The sequence below is a fragment of the Diachasma alloeum genome, unplaced genomic scaffold, assembly GCF_001412515.2.
Source record: "Diachasma alloeum isolate Michigan unplaced genomic scaffold, Dall2.0 Dall_scaffold_78908, whole genome shotgun sequence".
Classification (NCBI taxonomy): Eukaryota; Metazoa; Arthropoda; class Insecta; order Hymenoptera; family Braconidae; genus Diachasma; species Diachasma alloeum.
The window spans coordinates 282,488-297,641 of NW_021683643.1; the positions used below are offsets into that span (position 1 = coordinate 282,488).

A 15,154-nucleotide genomic window follows, 5' to 3' on the forward strand; every position below is an offset into this window, starting at 1 on the left:
AGAAAATCCCGGGTGGTGGAGATACAAAAAAAAATTGGAGAGAGAGAGAGATTGAGAGAGACTGTGACCGTTGTACCAGCACCCAATGATTTATTTTTTCCCCCTCTCAACTTGACTAGAAACTCTCCCGGCACACGTTTTTTGCCCCTCTATCTCACCAGATTCCGAGCACGTCTCGATCTTTCATAATTAAGTTGTTCTACTCTGGAAAAATTCTTTGCCCTTCTTCTTCTGCTTAAGCAAGCGCAGACGATTAATCTCGTCAATTAGCATTGAAGTGAGGGGATAGTTTATCTCGCATCAAGTGGATATTTTTATCTACACTCGAAGAAAAAAAGGGGAGTTTCAGGAAGAGTCTTGCTGTAATTCTTGGGAGAGTGACGTTGAATTGGATTTAGGGGTGGGAAACGCTTAGGCATTTGCTAGTTTCGGGTACAATTCTTCTTCTTCTTCTATTTCTGGTTTATATTCTTAGTTTTGTACACACGCTAATAGATCGGTACATTCATAATAAACAGGGTTTGTTAACGATTACCGAATGGTAGAGTTTAATATGACCGAATGAATATTTCTTGGTGGTTGAAGAATGATGTAGTTGACAGCAATATGTTGAGTTGAATACATCTGTCACGATGAATCCTTCAGTTAATTTTGAAACATGGCGTTCCTTCTTAGACCACTGCTCTTTTAAATGGGCTGTGTATTAATTGTTGACCAATGGACCTCGCAATACAACAAACAGAACATTAAAACTGTTAAAAATTTTGATAGCGTGACAGTTTCACTGAAATTTCAAGGGATTTTATCAAATTCTTCTGAAAAGTCTTAAAAATCCAGGTACATATGTTCTCGAATTTTCAATTAATTAAGAGTTAAGCGTAATTCGGATATTCGTGGTATGATTGAAAATTCAATTAACTTGCAAATAATAAATGAATGAATATTGACAAATGGACCTCATAACATTCAAATTAAAAGTCACTCCTCAATTGATTTCATTCTTAATGGATTCGAAACAGAAAATTAAAACTGTTGACAAATTTGATAGAGTGACAGTTTCAGTGAAGTTTCAACGAATTTCACCGAATTCTTCCATTAAAATTCCTAAAAATTCGGAAAATCCAGGTACATATATTTTCGAACTTTCAATTAATTAAGATTTAAGCGTAATTCGGATATTCATGGTTTGATTAAAAATTTAAGAACCTTTCAAATAATAAATGAATGAATATTGACAAATGAACGTCATAACATTCAAATTAAAAGTCACTCCTCAGTTGATTTTATCCTCAATGGATTCAAAACAGAAAATTAAAACTGTTGACAATTTCGATAGAGTGACAGTTTCACTGAAGTTTCAAGGAATTTCACCGAATCCTTCCATTAAAATTCCTAACAATTAGGAAAATCCAGGTAAATAGGGGAGAGTCGGGCAAAATGGGACGTTTGGTTATCTTCTCTATTTCTCTATTTATAAATAAAGACATTGACAATTGGAAAAGATCTCAACACGTCCCATTTTGTCCGACCCTCCCCTATATTCTTGCATTTTCAATTGCTTCCTGAAAGTTCTTGCAATTCAATTCGGGGGTGGATTGAAAATTCAAGTAATTTGCAAATAATAAGTGCGCAAACCACTAAAAATATAATGGAATAAAAACTACATCCTCATATCATTTAGTTATTGCCCCCATTTCCCGCCATATGTTTGCCTCGTAACGTAATCAATCAATTGCATTATAATTAATTCCATTGTAATTCATTAGAGACCCAGTCTACGAAATAAAAATTGAAAATGAAACAGTGCAGACAAAAAATTCCAACGCGGTTTTTTCTACACGAAGAGAAATTTTTTAGAAAAATTCTACTGCTAGCACGGAAAAAGAGGCGCAAAGTGGCGGCCAGGAAAAAATTCCAATGCCGGCACTAGAAATTTTATTGGAGAGAATGTGAATTTTTCACTGAAATACAGGGAAAAATTCACAGAAATTTTTCACAGCCGGTGGATTGTAATTTTTTCCAGTATTCGTACTAGAATTTTTCTAGATAATTTCTCTCCGTGTAGCCGTGTTAATACCCGGGGTAGGGGTGTTTATTCGGATTAGCCGGCATTGGTCACGTGGTGCTTCAGTATACTGCTGTCCCGGGGTGAATTCTTCACGCGTAAGATTGTGAAACGCTTGTGTAAGGAAGTTGTCGTAAAGTTTGAATCATAAAATTCACCATTCGTCCTCTCCCCTTTATACACATTGTACGAGCTCGTTCAATCCGGCTAGCAGATTGAATTTAGAAATATTACAGCGCTAGCTGTGAGTTTCCTCTCTCCACCGCGCCTTCCGCTTCTCTGGGTCTTCCCCGGGGTCTCGCTGAAATTGCACTTATCAGCCATGCATATTTACCCGACGAAAGAGTGTATAAAAATGTTGTAAAATGAGCAGACATCGGTACAATCATCAATTCTAAATTGAGCTAAATTTTGTATTAGTTAACTGGTTACTTATCCAACAATTTTTAAATTGCTAAGGCCCGGTTGCGCCAAGCCCTGTTATCCAAATAAACCCCATGGTAAAATTTATCCTCGGGATCAATTATATCGTAGGGGTCATAAGTTTTTAAAATTTGACCCGAAGTACAATTTTTTATTTATCCTGTAGCCCCATTTGAATTAACACTGATTTAACCTTGGGATTAAATTTTATTTTTTGTTCCTGGGATAAATTTGAGATACTCTCCCGAGTAAATAATCCACACGGAGAGAAATAGTCAGTAAAAATTACGTATCTTTTCCGTAACTCCGCAGCGAAATGTGGTTGTAGGAAATTTTACGGAACTGTCACGGAATTTTTCCAGAGCGTTCCGTATTTTTCATCTGAATTTCCTGTGAAAAATTACGATACCGTCACTTAAATTTTCTGAGTCAATTCCGCAATGGGCGAGCGAATTGTCAGTTCCGTGATTTTTCGTTGCCCAAAGCTGGTGCAACCGGGCCTTAGCCATAAATATTTGAAATAGTATTTTTTAATTTTAATTTATTCATCTCTTTGGTGTCACAAACGTTTTCTTTATTTTACACCTATGTAGGCTTCCTCCTCGCCTTAATACTTAGATAACGTCAATTACATAACATTTCTTCTAAATTCATACTTATCAATTATTTTATTATTTTTCAAATTTCAATGAAGACAAGTAAACCTTAATTATTGTAAGCTGCAACTTCTCATAATATTACAAAAATATTACGAAAATAATGATTGGTGCTGATTCCTGAAAATGAAAGCGAATGAAGAGTCGAGGGAGAATTCCTAGCAATTGCTGTTTCTCTAGTGGTTCTTTAGTACGAGGGATATTCTTCAGCGTGATACCTCAGAGGTAAATTCACTGACCACTGCAGACATAGGATAATGCTCACTGAATTATCTAAGAGGGTGAAGCGTTCAGCAACTGCGATCCATTTATTGCTATTTGCGGCTTCGGAATATTGTATAAACGAGCCATCGTTTCCTATGCGGTAATATACTCTAATTGGCCTGGAAGGTTTAATTGGGCCTTGGAACTCGTCTATTATGCCAGCTCCCCTCCGCAAAATACATTCGGTGGCACACGGCGGTTTGGGAGATTATCCAATCCAGAATGATGGAAGCCATTATTGACGGTATAATACCCCTAATAATATCGCGCATCGTATTCAGGCGGGACAAATTATGAATTTCGGTGCAGATGGGAGGGGGGGGGGGGCATATTTCCGTACCTTTGAAAATACCCGGTGATTGAGATTTTATCATCTTACTTCAGAGTTTTTTGGGTCTCGGAATTTTTAGCAAGCTACATTTGCACTGACATTTCAAGGAAGCTTGTCACTGGAAATTCATAATTTTATGGAGAAAACCGTGGGCACTGTAAATTTCAGTTTAATTATTCTGGAAAAATTAGTGAAAAATTAGGAGAATTCAGAGAAATCCACGTTTGAAACAAGTCAATAGAAAACCTAGCGAATTCGCTAGAAAATTCTATTGGAATTCTATGGGAATTCAACGGGGTTTCGACAGGATTTCTATTGGAATTCTATTGCAAAATTCTGTTTGTTTTTGCGCTGATTGGATTTTCGATAAGAAAAAGTCAATAGATTTCAAATTTCTGTTTGACTTTTTCTCCTGAGATTTTATATGCAAAAATGCTTGGGAATTAATTTTCTAAGTTCTTTCCACTCGGATTCTGTAATGCAACACAAAACAACATTCAGCGGAAAAAACTTGAAAAATTTGGGCCCAATAAGTCCAATGGAAAAAATCTCAAGAGAAAGATTCGAACAGAAATTCAAAATATCTTGACTTTTTCTTATCAAATATGCAATAGAATCAGCGCAAAAAAACAAGTAGAATTTTCCAATAGAATTCCAATAGAATTTTCTAGCGAATTCGCTACGGTTTCTATAGAATTTTTTCATGCGTGTCTCTCCTTAAATTCCAGATTCCTCAGAATTTTCAGAGAATTTCCTAAAAACCTCCTGAAAATTCAAGGGAAATTGGCAGTGAATATTCAATTTTACTTGAAAATTCATGTGAATTGTAAAATTTCCATCTTCCCGCCGCTAAAAAAACGGGACTTGACTTGAATTTTCAGAGAAACTTGAAATTCCATTGACTTTTTCCCCTTAAAGGGAGACGGAACCCCTTTATCAAATCTTAGAATTATGTTTTCTCCTAGAATTATCAATTTCTATCTATGAAATTACTTTATCGACTCGATTATCGCATTGTTGAGTCAATGAAGTAGTTTAATGAATAAAAAATAATAATTGCAGGAGAAAACACAATTCTAAAGATTCATATAAACGCAGGGGTTCCGTTTCCCCTTAAATAGAATTCAAGGTGGCGTTTTTCCAGAAAATTCAGTCAATTTTATTCAACAGTGTAGCGTTTTGTTCGTGTTTGAGATTTTAGGTGGTTTTATTTTATACTTTACTGACGAAAGGACGAAAGCAAAATGATTTACCGTAATTATCCTCATTTCTATCAATTGTCATGAAATAATAAGCTTAACACAGATCCCATTAATTCTCTCATAAAATTGAGAATCTCCAATGACGAATTTCACGTGATGAAAATTTCCAAAAAAAGTACCGTTAATTCGGCCGAAAAATGTCAACAGTGCACTGTACATAATTGAATAATTCACTGCATTGCACGCGTCATGTAGTAGACACGCAATACTAAAATCTGCTACATAAAAACCCGTCTTAAATATTCAAATTATGACCTCTCTCTCTCTCTCTCTCTCTCTCTCTCTCTCTCTCTCTCTCTCTCTCTCAGTTTTGCCCTGGAAATTGAAACTTCCGGTCAGCATATAGTCGGGTGTACATTATCAAGCCGTTGTATCCCGAGCCCGCATTTGTAACAAAGTCTTACGGTGCACATGCTGCGATAACAGACACAAGCAGCCGTGGGTGACCATCTCCCCTAATGATGCCGATAGTTTGCCGGAAGCATTTGGAAACCAGAAGCCATAGATGGGCCAGAGTATCTAGAAACAACACAGTCAACAAGCCCTGATTTACCTGCCAGATACCCCTCGAAGGTCTTCAAAAGGAACTCCCTGAATACCGACACCCAGAATTTTAATTAAAAATTCTAATCCCGGAATTCATCAGTGGCTACACACAGAAAAACCTAAATTACGTTTAAGAAGTCGTCTTTTTCGCTTTCCGAAACGTATTTTACGCTTGAAGTTCAAGCGTAAATTACGCTCAAAATCCCCGTAAATTACGATTACATAAACGTAATTTGCGATGATTATAGGCGTAATTGACGATTGCGAAGTCGTAAATTACGACGATTATAAATCGTAAATTACTCTCAAAGTTGCCGTAAATTACGATGATTTTTTCGTATTTTAGATAAACGTAATTTACCTTTTGATAAACGCAATTCATGTTTTGATAAACATAAAAGACGCTTTGTTTATAGTGTTAAAAATTTTTGTCTGAATTTTCTGTGCCAAATTCCGGCAATTTTTATCGTGTTACAATTCCAATGAAATTTCACAAAATATTGTCATTGAAAATTCAGAATCTCGAGGAAAAATCAAATAAAACTATAAATTTCCGTTTCATTTTTCCCTAAAAATGAATAGAAAACTAGAAAATTGTGGTAAATATATTCTTGAATTTTCAGGATAGTGACTTTGAATGCGATTTAGGAGGGAAAAAACGATGAAATTTCAGATTTCACTGGAAATTCAATGCAATTTATCACCGAATATTCATATTTGAATTCCGATTTTCCTGACGGAAAAAAGCCACCAGACATCACATTGACGTTAAGCGTAAATTACGTTTATCAAAACGTAATTTACCTTTAGGTTTTTCTGTGCGTAGAGTGACGGGGTTCAATCTATCGAATCACCTGTTGTTATTGGCCGAGGCCTGCTCCATTGTCTCCGGTCAATTCGCCAGTTCCCACAGACCAGACGCTCTCTTACGTCGAGTGGCTCATCGTTCAATCAATTAGTTCCCACAGAAAGCTTTCATGGAAGTGAGGCTGTTTCCTTTACGAGAATAAATTGAAATTAATGTCCAGAACAGAGTTGTTGGGTTTGAAGGGGGTTTGGAGAGATGCTCAACCATCGAATATTGTCTCTTGCGGGACTCTGTGGACGGCGGATGCCCAGCAGGGAGCTGCCGGGTTGTCATCGATCATACAGGGAGGAGTCACAGCAGACCATGTTTCAATCGACCCCATCATGAACAAAGCCATCAAGGGTACATCATCGCTGGAGTGCTCTGTCGACAATTCACATTTTAATCGCCAAGTTGGGGCTTCTTGAGACTTCTCCCGTATACACTGATAGACTGATTCATTTATTCCAAACGAGATTCGTTAACTATTAACAAATGGTAGAGTTGAATATGACCGAATGAATATTCGTTAATAGTTGACGAATGGTTCGGGCTCACCTGCACAAAATGAAGCTGGCCGAGCGTTATTTTTGCAAATCAAAATGCAGTTAAACTAACCAAAGTTCAAAAGTAACCACGACAAATCTATCGTGAGGAGAACTATAAAATAGTTGCAATGACTACATTCCATTGTAGTAATTACTTCTCCGGCCATAGTTACCGTAACCCATGAAAAATTGTTGAGGACTTTTTGACTATAATTCGATGGTGATGGAATATAGTCAGAAGAATTATATTTTTCTCAGTGAACGGGTTCAACGAGTTAAGTAACATCGAAGCCCCTGCAACAAAGGAAACTCCGCCAATTTGAGTGCGAAATAGCCCTCAGGGTCGATAATCCCCCTGTCAAAAAGCACAGCGCATGACGTGCTTTAGTTTCTCTCGTCGCGACAAACAGACAAAACTGAAAAAGAGAAATGTGTATACGTTGGCGCATGCCAAGAGTTTTCAAAGAGCTGATGTACGCTTCTGTTTGAAAAAAAGCGTACATGTTTCAGAGTTTATTTTCCCTGCATTCACTGGTGTTTTCATGTGTTATCAGCGCTCCAGACTGATGGATTCGGATTTTCCCACGGGCGATTAATCAAAGATATGGAATTTTAATAATACTCATGGGTGAAATTATTTAATGGGGTTATTCGTGCATTATGCGGCAAGGTTGTCTGGTGCTACATCAGATGTGGGTTCAACTGAATGAATCATGGAGTTCGTCCGGGGGAGATGGACATTCAATGTGAGATAATAGTAGGTTTTATCCAGAGAAACAATGCATTTAAATAGAATAAAAATTTTATTTGAAATTCATGTGCTCATTTCGATGGAAAAATGTTTTAATTTTATGAACGATTAATTCACTCAGTTCAAACGAATCCTCTATTAGAATGTTGATGAATTAATTACCTTCGCCATCGAAATAATTATTGCATTTCTGAGTTAGGAAGTCTTTTTTCGGGTCAAAGAAACATTCAGTTATTATATTCATAATATTTTATAATTGAAACATGGGGATTCATGATTTTATATATTTTTTTCAATGAAGAAATGTTTTAATTATGTGAAATGAATAATTCACTCATTCCGAACAAATCCTCTATAGATTCAAATGAACCGTTCATTTGTGATCCAAATGAAAAATTATAAAATGTTCATAATATGCTATTATCAATTAAAAAACACCTAAACGAAAGCAATTTTCTTGTGATTAGAAACGCGAGATTAGAATGTTAATGAATTAATTACTGTCGCCATCTAAATAATTATTGCATTTCTAAGTTAGGAAGTCTTTATTCGGGTCAAGGAAACATTCGTTTATAATATTCATAATATTTTATCCTTAATACATTGGGAATCCATGATTTTATGCATTCTTTTAATGAAGAAATGTTTAAATTATGAAGAAATGAATAATTCACTCATTCCGAACAAATCCTGTATAGATTCAAATGAATGATCGAGTTGTGCTCCATATGAAGAATTATAAAATGTTAATAAATTTGTTATCATTATCAACTAAAAAAAAATTTTTAAACCATTATCAATTAAAAAACATCTAAACGAAATAAATTTTCTTCTAATTAAAATCGCTAGGTTACAACGGTAACTCTAACATAGAAAAAGTTCTTTTTTCTCTCTTTTTTCTTTTTTCTCTCTCGGCTTTGTTGAAAAGTTGGAAAGCATGTCATTGTTGATTCTGGGGGAGTAAGGTGGGGTTGAACAATTTCGATTGCACGAGTTCACTGGAGGAGTTGATGGAATTCATTGGGATTGTAACAACCCCGCAACCTCTCTGTCTAACTCAGTGAAGAATGAAGAAGTTCGGGGGCGTTTGGGTGCAACTGAACATACAAATTAAATGGATATTCAGTGTAAAATAAATAGGATGTTTATTTCCAAGGAAATGATGCAATTGAATCGAATAAAACTCTTCATTTCACATTCATCTATTCACTTTAATAATATCTTTATTGGAAATTCATGACTTTATATATTTATTTCACTGAAGAAACTTTTTAATGTGACATCAAGTTCCAGTTTCAGTAAAAACTTTATTACGAATTATTATGATAGTTTAATGAAGTCAACTGAATAATTCCTCCGAGTATTTATCTAAATAATTAAATAAATAAAATTTATTTAATTTTCAAAATTGAATGAATTCCATTCATTGGGACATTATCAATTGAGAAACATCTAAACGAAATAAATTTTCTTCTAATTAAAATCGCGAGATTAAAACGGTAATTCTTAACCCAGACAATCCTGATTTTTTTTCTCTCTCGGCTTTGTTGAAAAGTTGGAAAGAATGTCATTGTTGATCCGGGGGGNATCTAAATATTTCATTCGTGGAAACATTGTTAATTAAGAAACATGTAGACGAAATAAATTTTCTTCTGATTAAAATCGCGAGATTAAAACGGTAATTCTTAACCCAGAAAATCCAGTGTTTTTTCTCTCTCGGCTTTGTTGAAAAGTTGGAAAGAATGTCATTGTTGATCCGCGGGTAATAAGTTGGAGCTGAAGAATGTCGATTGCACGAGTTCAGCGGACGAGTTGATAGAATTCATTGGAATTGTAACAACCCCGCAATCTCTCTGTCTATCTCAGTGAAGAACGAAGTAGTTTGTGGGCGTTTGGGCGGAACTGAAGCGATCGATTGCCCGTCTGGCGGCTTAATCGATAAGAATCTGAAAGTTGCAATGATCAGACTGTTCTGCAACTCAACTCCAACTGATTGAGGGGCGTCAGGTTATCCTTTCATAAATGTCAAGTCAATCTGATGATACCGAGTGCAAAGTCTTGTCTCAACATCGTAAATGCTTTCGAGGAAACGAGTGATCATTATTTGTCTTGTTACTTCTTCTTCTACTCGTTTCTTCAAATTCTCCATCATTTCCTGGACAAAAGACAGAAATGGAAAAATGAAAGTGGATGACTCGACATTTTTGTCGACGGTAATATCTCGACGTTGTAGTTTGCAACAACGAGCACTGGAGATTCCTCCGCGAAAGGAGAACACTCGCGACCTTTTTTCCCCACCCCCCCAACTCGTCCAACATCACTCGTACTCTCGAAGGTTCAACTTTCGCGTTATACATGAGGGCGTTGGAAATTCAGGCGAAAAGTGGATGGAGGAAGACAAGTATGGGGTGATCACTCGTTGGCATTTTTACGCCGAAGAAAACAGTTGGGTTGAATATTCTAAAGTATTTTTCGAGAAAAATTCTTGGTTATTGTGTTGCCTCCGTGTTACGGCGCTATGACAGTGAGACATTGGAGGTAGTTGCAGTCGCAGGAGAATTTTTTAGTTTTTCAGTGTGAGTGCAGGAGAATAAAATTGGTAAATTGGCGGGATTGAGTGCTTTGGGGAGGTACACTGATAGAACGGATTAGTTATTGTTAACGAATGGACTTTGGTTGGAGGTTAGGGTCTATTCGGTCTCACCAAATGTTCATTCGTTAATAGTTAACGAATATATATTTGAGGAGCCTTGTTTGACTTGACTTTCGCCATTCAAGTGAACCATTCGTTAACTATTAACGAATATTTATTTGGTCATATTCAACTCTACCATTCGTTAATAGTTAAAGAATCTCGTTTGGAATAAATGAATCATTCTATCAGTGTAAGAACAGTGCATTTGAGATTAATAGAAAAATTTAGTGATATTGAATTCGAATAGAAGGGACAACCTGTGGAAATTATCGTTTGAGATAAAATTCAAGTGAATGTAAATAGGTTCAAGCGGACATGAGACGGAAATTCTGCACTCGTTACTTGATTATTGAATATATCCACTTCCATTTGTTCCATTTTTATATATTTTTAATGAATAATTGAGTTGAAATAGATAGTGTTTTTCTCTGATCCCATAAAATTCGGAGTTGGAAATTCAGGCGAAAACTGGATGGAGGGAGACAAGTATGGTGTGATCACTCGTTGGCATTTTTACGCCGAGGAAAACAGTTGGGTTGAATATTCTAAAATATTTTTCGAGAAAAATTCTTGGTTATTGTGTTGCCTCCGTGTTACGGCGCTATGACAGTGAGACATTGGAGGTAGTTGCAGTCGCAGGAGAATTTTTTAGTTTTTCAGTGTGAGTGCAGGAGAATAAAATTGGTAAATTGGCGGGATTGAGTGATTTGGGGAGGCAAGAACAGTGCATTTGAGATTAATAGAAAAACTTAGTGATATGGAATCCGATTAGAAGGGACAATCTGTGGAAATTCTTGTTCGAGATAAAATTCAAGTGAACGTAAATAGGTTCAGGCGGACATGAGACGGGAATTCTACACTTGTTACTTGATTATTTAAGAATATATGCACCTCAATTGTTCCCATTTTTATACATTTTCAATTAATAATTGAGCAGAAATTGATAGTTTCTTTCTATGATATCAAAATATTCATAGTTTTCAATTACAAGATTTTCTAAAATTTTAGTTACAATGTGACATTTTGAAATTTTTCAGGGGTTATAGCCGAAATCTGTCAATGGTAACCACGTTTTCCACATGTCGAGAAAATTAATTTCATTTACGAAAATCAAATTTCCTTCCTTCACATTCTTAATTTTGTTGTCTGCAACTCAAGGATTTTTCCACTTACTTCCAAAGTAGATATTTCTATCATGTTCAGACAAACACACTGATTGCGATTGAACTCCAGAGACACGTTTTTCTCTTCATGAATTCAGTGAAAAGTTCCTCAATAACTCAAGAAAGGAAGTCGTTTCTTTCAATGCACATAAACATTTCCGGTCGCGTTACTGAAATCACTTGTTAATAGTCCTCTTCATATCTCCCCCCACTGAAACCACTGAATTCCATTTTAATTAACATTTCCCTTTCTTTTGTTCCAGGCACATATTTTATTCTTTACGACTTCATAGACTACTTCGATAAGGATCAACCAAGTTTTCTCCAGCGCGATAAATTCCTCCAAATAATAAACACGATATTCAAAAACATGTCGGAGGTAGAGCGGGAAGCGATAGCATTCCAGGTGAGTGTCAAGATAATTTACAGCAAAAGTTTCCAATAATAAAAACTAATAAAACCCACCCCCAGCATTCGTTGGCTTGCCATTGCCCCTAGCCCGTAAACGTTGGAGAACATAAATTCCAACGGTGAAGGGGGGTGCGGGCTTCAGTGGTGACGGGCCACAGTGTATACAATCCCACACGACATGAGCTTGGTCACGAGAGTTGTACAAGAAACTTTTACTTGAGTGCAACACCAACCATTGCCCAGCCACTTTACAGCGTGTTGAAAGGGAGGGTTATTTCTACTACTGGGGTAGTGGCTCCCTTCTTTCGCTAGGTCCTCTTTTCTCCTGGTTTTGTGGTCACTTTCGACTGGCATCGTTGATGTTCGTCTGTATGACATAGTATATCCAGTACATTCTTGAATTTCTGGAATTTCTTCTAGAAATTACAAGTTTACGAATTTTGACTGAAAAAAATCGTATCGTTCACTAAAACTGCCTCAACTATTTTCTTATTGTAGGGGAGGGTGGGGCAAAACGGCCCCCCTTCAATTGTCAATAACTTGTGAATGACATTGTGAAAATTCCCAGTTTCAACTTCATTTGGAAGATAATTCTTCATTCTTCAAAACGAGCCCTAACTCATCCCAATCGGATTATTGAATCGGAAAATATTGACGATTGAAGGGGGGCCGTTTTGCCCCATCCTCCCCTAAATCGAACTTCAGATTTTTCTCTCAGTGTGTTTTTCTCTCGAGTCGGAGGCGGTCAATACTCAAATGTAATTTGTGTTGATATTTGGTAGCTTGAGAACGACAGATCCATGATATGTGTTGGAAATTAACGATTTGGAACATTTCATGAATACTTTCAAGATAGATAATTCAGTATTCTATTCTACGACGAAACAGTCAGGGAGAAAAATTACCGAATAAGTCACGTAAAAGTGTGAGTTTTTATTAAACGATTACCTTTCGTGTAGTAAAAGTTATTTTTCTCCGCCGATTCTCCCTCTGCACATTTTGATGGTTTATGAAGTAATAATTCCAGTGTCACGAAAAACTAATTATTTGGAACATACGTTATGGGTATATATTATCTTCTCATGTGAGGGACTCGTCTGAGTCGCGGGATATCAGCCATAAAAGGGGACAGTGAAGGAAATAGCAAGGAAAAATGAGGTTATTCTCCCCAACTTTATCTACATCACTTTTTCTTATTTGGCCTAATATACCACGATTCACTATATTTTACCGGTCATTTTTCATATTTTTCCCCTCCGTGTTCATTGAAATGTATGTTGCAGATGGTCCACATATGCCCCATGGACGACTACATTTTATGGAAGAAAAGAATTTTGTGGATGAGCATAGGAAAAATTTCACAGCTCTTCTGTGCAAATTCCCTAATTTCATAATTTTCCTGCTACCGTATACCTTTCGGCTTTTACGCAGGCTTCTCTTGTTCATTTTTACTTTCCACAAATTTTTATTCTCTCAACCATCTTCCCGATCGAGGTGGAGAAAATTCAAGTCGAAAATCTCCGAGAATTTAAACAAACAAATTTATGTAGGAAAAATTCAAGGAGAAAAAAGTTTTCCAGGAACGTCTTCACTTATTTTTAGAGTAATGTCAATGATTTTCGGGGATATATCCCTCATTTTTAGGAATCTGTCTCCAAATTTATGTGAAAAAAATCACTAATGATCAGGATCATTCTAGTCAGTGTCCAGTATCACCAGTAATTGATGATAGATTCCTAAAAATCAGTGACATGTTCCTGAAAATCAAAACTTGTCTTTCTTTGTGTTCACGCATTTTATTATTTGCAAGATTTCCATTCGAAAAAAAACAAAGAAAAGGTGCGGAATTTTTCAATAGAAGTCGAATAGAGTTTCATGTGCATTTCACCCTGAAAAAAAGATATTTTGAGAATGTGTTTTAGAATATAAATTTATTTCCATGGGGATGACATCCAGAATGTTTGAACTGCAATGCATGGCATTTATTTATCAGGAGTTCGATAGTATTCATTGTGTAATCCTTCAACTTTTTTTATTTTTCTGCAATTCAAAACGCACTGTTAAAAAAATTAGGCTAAATTTTTCGAAAAACGACCTTGAATTCGATTTAAGGGAAAAAAGTCAGTGGAATCTCAAGTTTTTCTAAAAATTCAAGTAAAGTCCCATTTTTTAGCTACAGGAAAATGAAAATTCCACAATTTACACAAATTTTGAAATGAAAATGAATATTCACTGCCAAATTCTCTTAAATTTTCAGGGAATTCATTTTAAATTCTTGAAATTCCCAGAATGTTCAAAGAAATTCCCTGAAACTTTCGAGGAATCTGTAAATCAAGGAGATATTTCTCTGAATTTCCTGATTTTCGATTAATTCCCCCGGAATAATTAAACAGAAATTTACAGCTTTATGAATTTTCAATGACAAAATTCCTTGAACTCTCAGTGGAAATGTTACCCATTTTCAAGACTCCTGCCGGAAATTTTAGTTCAAAATTTTTACCAGCGCGTCTCCATCTTCCATCCCCCAGTGTTAAAACCCAAGTCAAGATGACAACTGAAACAAGGGGTGGAAGACCTTTTGGCCCTCAACAATTCCTCAGTCTCGCCTGCCTTCCGCCGCTGTCTGATGCATTCATCTTTTAATTTCACCTTCATCATCCACCAAGACGAAACGACGAGTCATACGCAGTTGAGAACAGTGCCCCTCTTCCCTCTTTTTCGTCGTTTCGGCTCTCCCTTTCAACTCGTTTTTCCACTACATCACAGCAGCGTCCTCACACACCTATAACTGAAAACAAAGGGCTTTGTTCCACATTTCAGTGGAAAAGAGGAATAAACAACGAGCACTGAGCGCACGTTGCGTCCAATTTCTTTGGCGATCGTGTGGCTTTTTCTATTTCAGTTCGGGAACAAAACGGCGAATGAATGGGAGAAATGAAAGAAAATACCGGACGAGTACGAATGACGCGGGAAATTAGTTGTATGCGGTAAAGTGACTACGTAATCGGTTATTGTTTGGTCCGTCGTGCTGGGATTTATTTCCCGGGATTTTAATTCTTCTTTTCGATTATTTTCTGAGCATTCTCTCTTTCCCAGACTAACTCGACCCAATTTTTTCACCAACTCCTGAGTGGCAAGACGTTTCTCGGGCTTTCAAATAAACTTCAATTCCGGAAGGGCCGGGGGGGGGGG

The 15,154-nt window shown here is 36.4% G+C and overlaps 1 protein-coding gene across 2 annotated transcripts in view; it reads left to right on the top strand.

Annotated features, from left to right (window-relative positions):
- LOC107047828 (acetylcholinesterase) overlaps window positions 1-15,154 on the top strand; it is a 110,386-nt gene that overhangs the window by 46,608 nt on the left and 48,624 nt on the right. For both annotated transcript variants that reach the window (XR_001461652.1, XM_015270680.1), the window contains exon 2: window positions 11,815-11,957. Coding sequence is in view for 1 of the 2 variants with exons in the window: in XM_015270680.1 (XP_015126166.1) it covers window positions 11,815-11,957 (143 nt within the window). In the remaining variant the exon portion in view is untranslated. The remainder of the gene's footprint in view (window positions 1-11,814; window positions 11,958-15,154) is intronic.